This window comes from Pan paniscus, chromosome 15 (assembly GCF_029289425.2).
Source record: "Pan paniscus chromosome 15, NHGRI_mPanPan1-v2.0_pri, whole genome shotgun sequence".
In the NCBI taxonomy this organism is placed as follows: domain Eukaryota; kingdom Metazoa; phylum Chordata; class Mammalia; order Primates; family Hominidae; genus Pan; species Pan paniscus.
This window is the reverse complement of record NC_073264.2, coordinates 23206829-23218306: the sequence shown is the minus strand read 5'-3', so window position 1 is coordinate 23218306 and position 11478 is coordinate 23206829. Positions and strand designations below refer to the sequence as shown.

Sequence of the window (11478 nt, the reverse complement as noted above, 5' to 3'; positions counted from 1 at the left end):
AAAAAGAAGACTTGTATATTGACCTACTCACTGATACCACATACATAGTAAACAAGGGCTCTAAATTTATCTCTGCAATGCCATGACTTATGGCATGCTTTCCAATATAGCATGGTTATCCATTCATAAGATGAACAATTTTTAAAAAGGTCAATTTTTTATCATTATCATCATCATCATCATTATTCAGTGTTCAGTTTGGGAAACGACTCAAAAATGTTTGGATTATTTTTTCATCTAGAAGAATCCATGTTTTAATGCTTAAGTGTAATGTGTTTAACTCCATAAATTTATCACGCTGTTCTAGGCTAGTCACAAAAACTAAGCAGAATTTATGTATTTTTTAAAAGCAAGTCCTCCCTCCTTTCTCTGAGGAATTCTTCAGAGCATTTGTTTGTTTGTTTTGAAAAATGCCCTTTCAACTAACACCCCCCCATTCTGTCAGGAGCTGTGATTAGCCTTTGGGAGACAGCACAGCCATGAGCTCTGATTGTGAGAGTTAGCAGAGTTTGGGTGCAGGAAGCAGCTGCCAGGGCACTACTGTGTGTCTAGAGCACAGAGGTAGGTAGCTGAGTCTGCAGGCTGGGAGGCTGTGATATGAAACACACCCTGTTTAAGGGTGGTATCAAAGGTGACCTTCAGTCTTTCTTTCCTTTTTTCTTTCTCATTTTCACGTATGAGTAGCAAGAAAACAGGGCCTCTTCCTGGATCTTGTCGGTACCACTGTAAGTATGCTGGAGAATAGTTTGTATAGTTGCAGGTCAGGGTGGCCGTTTTACCCTCCTGAATGTTCAGGGCCTTGGAATTCTGTTCTATCTTTTGGCTCTTCACCCCTAGGCAGAAACACAACACCAAAAGTAGGAGGGTTAGTCACTACACTGACACTGTTGAGTCTATTTTCCTCCCACAACCCCAGATATAACCAAAGATGGGGAATAATGGATCCTAGCCCTTCCCCTTCATCCTGTGCACTGCAGCCCTGGATCTCTCTGTCTCCATCAACAGGAAATCTCCAACTCACAGTCCACTTGAAGCCACAAAATCAGCAAAACACCTCCCAGGAATGACTCCATTCGTCTCCCCAAATGTGGCCTGAAATGTAGACCCAGCCTCCTCAGCCAAAAAGCCATTCTGTTTAGTTTGATAGGTGTTACTGGGGTTCTTCTATCCCTAGAAGGAAGTTCTGGCCTTCCTATCCAGCCAATCAATGGCAAGCCTGTTCAGCCCCTTACACATACTGGCCTAATCCAGCTATGCAGCGAACTTCGTTTCACATCTGAGACAGGCTCTGAGGGGGTAGGAAATACTGCCCTCTTGTGTTCAGAAAGTTGTTATAATAATGGAACGTGCTCCCAGGTCAGGGCTTCTAAAACTTAATTATGTATGCAAATCACCTGGGGATTTTGTTAAGCTGTGAATTCTGTTTCATTAGGTCTGAGGTGGGGCTGGATATTCCACATTTTAACAAGTTTACTGGTGATGCTGATACAGCTGGTTCTCAGACCACACTTGTAAGTAACAAGTCCAGAGGAATGCTAATTGAGTCTCAGTACATAACATGGAATTGACAATATTAATTCTGGATATAGGTAAAATGATCAAGTTTTCCAAGTTCTCCATTTCATTGCCCAGTTGAACTACTCTGTCATTCCTGCCACAGTTGCAGATGTCATGTGCTCTAGATAATGTAAAACACAGAAAATGTATGGCTGAATTCTAGGAAACTTTCCCAGATCTAGGGAATAGGCCTTCCCACAGGTAAAAAAAAAGTATTGCTTTGACTTCAAAAGGCCTTTTTTCTTTATCTTGTTGGGCTATAATAAGTAGACATTCAGTTTAAATTCAGCGAGAATTCAAACGAGTGAAGGGTTTTTTACCCCTAGAATAACCTCTGAGAGGGTGTTTAAAATTATTTTTAAAATACAGCAGCCCTCTGATTGTATATATCAGAAATCCTTTCTTTTCTACTTTTTAATGCCAGGTTGGATGTATTGTAGTCACTTCCTTAGATGCATTTATGCCATTCCATGGAGAGATCAATGACAGCTGAACAGATGGATGGACAGATAGAAGAAAGAGAGAATGGGCTAGAATGTAGCAGAAAATCAAGTTGGAAGGAGAATTCAGGTCTAGAAAACAAAAGATTTTGAATGCCAGGATTCATTTGTAGGTTATTTGTTAGCAAACGAGGAACTTTTGAGGCTTTTGAGGACATAATATGAAAATGGAAGTCCATATACTGGACATTCTAGTCTGTTAACATTCTATTAATTAGGCTGCTTATCTACAAGAATAATTTGGAGAAGTGTGTTGATAGACATCATGAAAGAATAGTTAAGAGTTTGTGTTCCAGCCTCAAACAAACCTGGCTTTGAAACTCTTCCATTTAATCTCTGAGTGAGCTTGAGCAAGCTACTTAATGTCTCTAAGTATGAATTTCCTTATCTGTAAAATGGGGGATATCACTAGAATGCATTGGCTAATGTATATAAAATGCTTTATATAATGCATCAGACACAGTAAGAACTGAATAAATATGAACTATTCATATAAGAAAAGGAATCCAATAGTGGCTGCAAAACCAGTCAGGAGGTTATTGCTGCTTTCTCATTGTGAGGTATAGGTGACTGAACCAGGGTCATTGAACTTCAGAGCTAAGAGTAATTTTAGAAAATTTACAGAAAATGGTGGATTGGAAAGACTTTTAATCAACTAAGGCATATTTTGGAAAATTGATAAAAATAGGATGAAAGAGAAAATCACTACTTACCTTATCAAGCAAAGAAATGCATTATCAATATCTCAGTGCGTTTTTTCCCAACATTTGCACTATTCAGATTTTTATTAAGTGGCAACAATATCTTGATTCTTTTTAATTATTACTATTCAATAATCATTATAGATTATCTTTGTAAACACCATTTATTTGGTGCATAATATTCCATTTGTGTCATTAAGCCTTTCCCTTAAAGATGAGACATTTTGGCTTTCCATTTTGGGGTAGTGTACATAACTTTCCAAATACCTTTGTAAATAATTATTATATGCATTTAGAGTTTTCCTGAAGACAGATTCTCTAGAGAAAATCATTGCAATGAAGAAAATGAATATTTTTTAGATTATTGTCATGTTTTTAAATTACTTTTTAAAATGGTTTACAAGTTTACTCTCCCACCAGAGCAGTATGTTTCACTGCATTTTTTTCCAAATTATCTCCCTTTCGATTTACTATTTCTATAATTTCCTAAATTTTTTTTTGTTTTTTTTTTTGAACACTGCATACAAATACAAGTATTTCTTTCTTTTTTTAAAAAAGCTTTTGATCCTTTTTTTAATTATACTTTAGGTTCTAGGGTACATGTGCACAACATGCAGGTTTGTTACATAGGTATATATGTGCCATGTTGGTTTGCTGCACCCATCAACTCATCATTTACATTAGGTATTTCTCCTAATGCTATCCCTCCCCCAGACCCCCACCCCGCAACAGGCCCCAATGTCTGATGTTCCCTGCCCTGTGTCCATGTATTCTCGTTGTTCAACTCCCACCTATGAGTGAGAACACGCGGTGTTTGGTTTTCTGTCCTTGTGATAGTTTGCTGAGAATGATGGTTTCCAGCTTCATCCATGTCCTTGCAAAGGACATGAACTCATCCTTTTTTATGGCTGCATAGTATTCCATGGTGTATATGTGCCACATTTTCTTAATCCAGTCTATCATTGATGGGCATTTAGGTTGGTTCCAAATCTTTGCCATTGTGAACAGTGCCGCAGTAAACATACGTGTGCATGTGTCTTTATAGCAGCATGATTTATAATCTTTTGGGTATATAGCCAGTAATGGGATCGCTGGGTCAAATGGTATTTCTAGTTTCAGATCCTTGAGGAATCGCCACACTGTCTTCCACAATGGTTGAACTAATTTACACTCCCACCAATAGTGTAAAAACGTACCTATTCCTCCACATCCTCTCCAGCATCTGATGTTTCCTGACTTTTTAATGATCACCATTCTAACTGGCGTGAGATGGTATCTCATTGTGGTTTTGATTTGCATTGCTCTGATGGCCAGTGATGATATGCATTTTTTCATGCGTCTGTTGGCTGCATAAACGTCTTCTTTTGAGAAGTGTCTGTTCATATCCTTTGCCCACTTTTTGATGGGGTTGTTTGTTTTCTTCTTGTAAATTTCTTTAAGTTCCTTGTAGATTCTGGATATTAGCCCTTTGTCAGATGGAAAGATTGCAAAGATTTTCTCCTATTCTGTAGGTTGCCTGTTCACTCTGATGATAGCTTCTTTTGCTGTGCAGAAGCTCTTTAGTTTAATTAGATCCCATTTGTCAATTTTGGCTTTTGTTGCCATTGCTTTTGGTGTTTTAGTCATGAAGTCTTGTTCTATGTCAACACGTACAACATGCTATGTCCTGAATGGTATTGCCTAGGTTTTCTTCTAGGGCTTTCTTGGTGTTAGGTCTTACATTTAAGTCTTTAGTCCATCTTGAGTTAATTTTTGTATCTGGTGTAAGGAAGGGATTCAGTTTCAGCTTTCTACACATGGCTAGCCAGTTTTCCCAGTGCCATTTATTAAATAAGGAATCCTTTCCCCATTGCTTGGTTTTCTCAGGTTTGTCTAAGATCAGATGGTTGTAGATGTATAGTGTTATTTCTGAGGCCTCTGTTGTGTTCCATTGCTCTATATATCTGTTTTGGTACCAGTACCATGCTGTTTTAGTTACTGTAGGCTTGTAATATAGTTTGAAGTCAGGTAGCATGATGCCTCCGGTTTTGTTCTTTTTGCTTAGGATTGTCTTGGCTATGAGGGCTCTTATTTGGTTCCATATGAAATTTAAAGTAGCTTTTTCCAATTCTGTGAAAAAAGTCAGTAGTAGCCTGATGGGGATAGCACTGAATCTATAAATTACTTTGGGCAGTATAGCCATTTTCACGATATTGATCCTTCCTATCCGTGAGTATGGAACGTTTTTCCATTTGTTTGAGTCCTCCTTTATTTCCTTGAGCAGTGGTTTGTAGTTCTCCTTGAAGAGGTCCTTCACATCCCTTGTAAGTTGGATTCCTAGGTATTTTATTCTCTTTGTAGTAATTGTGAATGGGGGTTCACTCATGATTTGACTCTCTGTTTGTCTATTATTGGTGTATAGGAGTGCTTGTGATTTTTGAACATTGATTTTGTATCCTGAGATTTTGCTGAAGTAGCTTATCAGCTTAAGGAGATTTTGGGCTGAGACGATGGGGTTTTCTAAATATACAATCATGTCATCTGCAAACAGAGACAATTTGACTTCCTCTTTTTCTATTTGAATATCCTTTATTTCTTTCTCTTGCCTGATTGCCCTAGCCAGAACTTCGAACACTACGTTGAATAGGAGTGGTAATAGAGGGCATCCTTGTCTTCTGCTGGTTTTCAAAGGGAATGCTTCCAGTTTTTGCCCATTCAGTGTGATACTGGCTGTGGGTTTGTCATAAATAGCTCTTATTATTTTGAGGTACGTTCCATCAATACCTGGTTATTGAGAGTTTTTAGCATGAAGGGCTGTTGAATTTTGTTGAAGGCCCTTTCTGCATCTATTGAGATAATCATGTGGTTTTTGTCGTTGGTTCTGTTTATCTGATGGATTGCGTTTATTGATTTATGTATGTTGAACCAGGCTTGCATCTCTGGGATGAAGCTGCGTTGGTCTTGGTGGATAAGCTTTTCGATATGCTGCTGGATTTGGTTTGCCAGTATTTTTTTGAGGATTTTTGCACAATGTTCATCAGGGATATTGGCCTAAAATACTCTTTTTTGTTATGTCTCTACCAGGCTTTGGTGTCAGGTTGATGCTAGCCTCATAAAATGAGCTGGGGAGGATTCCCTCTTTTTCTATTGATTGAAATAGTTTCAGAAGGAATGGTACCAGCTCCACCTTGTACCTCTGGTAGAATTCGGCTGTGGATCCATCTGGTCCTGGACTTTTTTTGGTTTGTATGCTATTAATTATTGCCTCAATTTCAGAACCTCTTATTGGTCTATTCAGAGATTCAACTTCTTCTTGGTTTAGTCTTGGGAGGGTGTATGTGTCAAGGAATTTATCCATTTCTTCTAGATTTTCTAGTTTATTTGCGTAGAGGTGTTTGTAGTATTCTCTGATAGTAGTTTGTATTTCTGTGGGATCAGTGGTGACATCCCCTTTATCATTTTTATTGGGTCTGTGTGATTTCTCTCTCTCTTCTTCTTTATTAGTCTTGCTAGCAGTCTATCAATTTTGTTGATCTTTTCAAAAAACCAGCTCCTGGATTCATTGACTTTTTGAAGGGTCTTTCATGTCTGTATCTCCTTCAGTTCTGCTCTGATCTTAGTTATTTCTTGCCTTCTGCTAGCTTTTGAATGTGTTTGCTCTTGCTTCTCTAGTTCTTTTAGTTGTGATGTTAGGGTGTCAATTTTAGATCTTTCCTGTTTTCTCTTATGGGCATTTAGTGCTATAAATTTCCCTCTACACACTGCTTTAAATGTGTCCCAGAGATTCTGGTGTCTTTGTTCTCGTTGGTTTCAAAGAACATCTTTATTTCTGCCTTCATTTCGTTATATACCCAGTAGTCACTCAGGAGCAGGTTGTTCAGTTTCCTTGTAGTTGAGCGGTTTTGAGTGAGTTTCTTAATCCTGAGTTCTAATTTGATTGCGCTGTGGTCTGAGAGACAGTTTGTTATAATTTCGTTCTTTTACATTTGCTGAGGAGTGTTTTACGACCAATTATGTGGTCAATTTTAGAATAAGTGTGATGTGGTGCTGAGAGGAATGTCTATTCTGTTGATTTGGGGTGGAGCGTTCTGTAGATGTCTATGAGGTCCGCTTGGTCCAGAGCTGAGATCAAGTCCTGGATATCTTTGTTAACTTTCTGTCTCATTGATCTGTCTAATATTGACAGTGAGGTGTTAAAGTCTCCCACTATTATTGTGTGGGAGTCTACATCTCTTGGTAGACTCTAAGAATTTGTTTTATGAATCTGGGTGCTCCTTTGTTGGGTGCATATATATTTAGGATAGTTAGCTCTTCTTGTTGCATGGATCCCTTTACCGTTATGTAATGGCCTCCTTTGTCTCTTTTGATCTTTGTTGGTTTAAGTCTGTTTTATCAGAGACTAGGATTGCAACCCCTGCTTTTTTTTTGCCTTCCATTTTCTTGGTAGATCTTCCTCCATTCCTTTATTTTGAGCCTATGTGCATCTTTGCATGTGAGATGGGTCTCCTCAATACAGCACACTGATTGGACTTGACTCTATCCAATTTGCCAGTCTGTGTCTGTTAACTGGGGCATTTAGCCCATTTACATTTAAGGTTATTATTGTTATGTTTGAATTTGATCTTGTCATTATGATGTTAGCTGGTTATTTTGCCCGTTAATTGATGGAGTTTCTTCATAGTGTCGATGATCTGTACCATTTAGTATGTTTCTGCAGTGGCTTGTACTGCTTGTTCCTTTCCATGTTTATTGCTTCCTTCAGGAGCTCTTGTAAGGCAGGCCTGGTGGTAATAAAATCTCTCAGAATTTGCTTGTCTGTAAAGGATTTTATTTCTCCTTCACTTATGAAGATTAGGTTGGCTGGATATGAGATTCTGGGTTGAAAATTCTTTTCTTTAAGAATGCTGAATATTGGCCCCCACTCTCTTCTGGCTTGTAGGGTTTCTGCAGAGAGATCCACTGTTAGTCTGATGGGCTTCCCTTTGTGGGTAACCCGACCTTTCTCTCTGGCTGCCCTTAACACTTTCTCCTTCATTTCAACCTTGGTGAATCTGACAATTATGTGTCTTGGGGTTGCTCTTCTCAAGGAGTATCTTTGTGGTGTTCTCTGTATTTCTTGACTTTGAATGTTGGCCTGCCTTGCTAGGTTGGGGAAGTTCTCCCGGATAATACCCTGAAGAGTGTTTTCTAACTTGGTTCCATTCTCCCTGTCACTCTCCGGTACCCCAGTCAAACATATATTTGGTCTTTTCACAGAGTCCATATTTCTTGAAGGCTTTGTTCATTTCTTTTCACTCTTTTTTCTCTAACCTTATCTTCTTGCTTTATTTCATTAATTTGATCTTCAATCACTGATATCCTTTCTTCCACTTGATTGAATTGGTTATTGAAGCTTGTGCGTGCATCATGAAGTTCTTGTGCCATGGTTTTGAACTCCATCAGGTCATTTAAGATCCTCTCTACACTGTGTATTCTAGTTAGCCATTCATCAAACCTTTTTTCAAGGTTTTTAGCTTCCTTGTGATGGACTAGAACATGCTCCTTTCACTCAGAGAAGTCTGTTATTACAGACCTTCTGAGGCCTGCTTCTGTCAACTCATCAAACTCATTCTCTGTCCAGTTTTGCTCCCTTGCTGGCGAGGAGCTACAATCCTTTGGAGGAGAAGAGGCGCTCTGTTTTTTAGAATTTGCAGCTTTTCTGCTGTGATTTCTCCCCATCTTTGTGGTTTTATCTACCTTTGGTCTTTGATGTTGGTGACCTACAGATGGGGTTTTGGTGTGGATGTCCTTTTTGTTGATGTTGATGCTATTCCTTTCTGTTTGTTAGTTTTCCTTCTGACAGTCAGACCCTTCAGCTTCAGGTCTTTTGGAGTTTGCTGGAGGTCCACTCCGGACGCTGTTTGCCTGGGTATCACCAGCAGAGGCTGCAGAACAACAGATATTGCTGCCTGATCCTTCCTCTGGAAGCTTCGTTCCAGAGGGGTATTCGCCTGTTTGAGGCCTCTCTCAGCCCCTACTGTGAGGTGTTTCCCAGTCAGGCTACACGGAGGTCAGGGACCTGCTTGAAGAGGCCATCTGTCCATTCTTGGAGCACGAATGCCATGCTGAGAGAACCACTGCTCTCTTCAGAGCTGTCAGACGGGGACGTTTAAGTCTGCAGAAGCTGTCTGCTGCCTTTTGTTCTACTATGCCCTGCCCCTAGAGGTAGAATCTATAAAGGTAGTAGGCCATGCTGAGCTGTGGTGGGCTCTGCCCAGTTCGTGCTTCCCGGCTGCTTGGTTTACACTGTGAGCTACTCAAGCCTCAGCAATGGCAGATGCCCAACCCCCCATCAAGCTGCAGCTTCGCAGGTCAATCTCAGACTGCTGTGCTAGCAGTAAGCAAGGCTCTGTGGTCATGGAACCTGCTGAGCCAGGCATGCGAGGATATCTCCTGGTCTGCCGGTTGCTAAGACTGTGGGAAAAGAGCAGTATTTGCTCAGGAGTATGCCATTTCTCCAGGTACAGTCTGTCATAGCTTCCCTTGGCTAGGAAAGGGAAATCTCCCCTGACCCCTTGCACTTCCTGGGTGAGGTGATGCCTCGTCCAGCTTCGGCTCACTCTCTGTGGGCTGCACCTACTGTCCAACAAGTCCCAGTGAGATGAACCAGGTACCTCAGTTGGAAACGCAGAAATCACCCGTCTTCTGCGTCAATCTTGCTGGGAGCTGTAGACCAGAGCTGTTCCTATTCGGCCCTCTTCCTTGATAGGTTTTTAAAGTTATTTGCTTTCACTTTTGTGAATACCAGTAGGTTTAAACATTTCCCATATGTTTGTGAACCATGTGGCTTTTCCTCGTGCAAGTTGTCTCCTTGTATCTTCTGTATATGTATCTATTTATTTATTACTGTTTTACTTTTTTTTTTTTGAGACAGGATCTATCTCTGTTGCCAGATCATCAAGGCTAGGAAGAAGCTGCATCAACTAATGAGCAAAATAACCAGCTAACATCATAATGACAGGATCAAATTCACACATAACAATATTACCCTTAAATGTAAATGGGCTAAATGCTCCAATTAAAAGACACAGACTAGCAAATTGGATAAAGAGTCAAGACCCATCAGTGTGCTATATTCAGGAAACCCATCTCACATGCAGAGACACACATAGGCTCAAAATGAAGGGATGGAGGAAGATCTACCAAGCAAATGGAAAACAAGAAAAGGCAGGGATTGCAATCCTAGTCTCTGATAAAACAGACTTTAAACCAACAAAGATCAAAAGAGACACAGAAGGCCATTACATAATGGTAAAGGGATCAATTCCACAAGAAGAGCTAACTATCCTAAAAATATATGCACCCAATACAGGAGCACCCAGATTCATAAAGTACAAAGAGACTTAGGCTCCCACACAATAATAATGGGAGACTTTAACACCCCACTGTCAACATTAGACAGATCAACGAGACAGAAAGTTAACAAGGATATCCAGAAATTGAAATCAGCTCTGCACCAAGCAGACCTAATAGACATCTACAGAACTCTCCACCCCAAATCAACAGAATAGACATTCTTCTCGGCACCACACCACACCTCTTCCAAAATTGACCACATACTTGGAAGTAAAGCACTCCTCAGCAAATGTAAAAGAACAGAAATTATAACAAACTGTCTCTCAGACCACAGTGCAATCAAACTAGAACTCAGGATTTAAAAACTCACTCAAAACCACTCAACTACATGGAAACTGAACAACCTGCTCCTGAATGACTACTGGGTACATAACCAAATGAAGGCAGAAATAAAGATGTTCTTTGAAACCAACGAGAACAAAGACACAACATACCAGAATCTCTGGGACACATTTAAAGCAGTGTGTAGAGGGAAATTTATAGCACAAAATGCCCACAAGAGAAAGCAGGAAAGATCTAAAATTGACACCCTACATCACAATTAAAAGAACTAGAAAAGCAAGAGCAAACACATTCAAAAGCTAGCAGAAGGCAAGAAATAACTAAGATCAGAGCAAAACTGAAGGAGATAGAGACACAAAAAACCCTTCAAAAAGTCAATGAATCCAGGAGCTGGTGTTTTGAAAAGATCAACAAAATTGATAGACCACTAGCAAGACTAATAAAGAAGAAAAGAGAGAAGAATCAAATAGACGCAATAAAAAATGATAAAGGGGATATCAACACCGATCCCACAGAAATACAAACGACCCTCAGAGAATACTATAAACACCTCTATGCAAATAAACTAGAAAATCTAGAAGAAATGAATAAATTCCTCGACACATATATCCTCCCAAGACTAAACCAAGAAGAAGTTGAATCTCTGAATAGACCAAAAACAGGTTCTGAAATTGAGGCAATAATTAATAGCTTACCAATCAAAAAAAAGTCCAGGACCAGATGGATTCACAGCCGAATTCTACCAGAGGTACAAGGTGGAGCTGGTACCATTCCTTCTGAAACTATTCCAATCAATAGAAAAAGAGGGAATCCTCCCTAACTCATTTTATGAGGCCAGCATCATCCTGATACCAAACCCTGACAGAGACACACACACAAAAAAAAAGAGAATTTTAGACCGATATCCCTGATGAACATCGATGCAAAAATCCTCAATAAAATACTGGCAAACCGAATCCAGCAGCACATCAAAAAGCTTACCCACCATGATCAAGTGGGCTTCATCCCTGAGATGCAAGGCTGGTTCAACATATGCAAATCAATAAACATAATCCAGCATATAA

The 11478-nt window shown here is 39.7% G+C and overlaps 1 gene segment (V, D, J or C); it reads right to left on the bottom strand.

The window, feature by feature from the left end:
* Positions 1-509: 509 nt before the first annotated feature.
* On the bottom strand, positions 510-1073 carry LOC117975764 (T cell receptor alpha variable 6-like). The segment is given in 2 exon segments: positions 510-833; positions 1022-1073. Coding segments are annotated over 2 exon segments (348 nt in total).
* Between the last annotated feature and the right edge of the window lie 10405 nt (positions 1074-11478).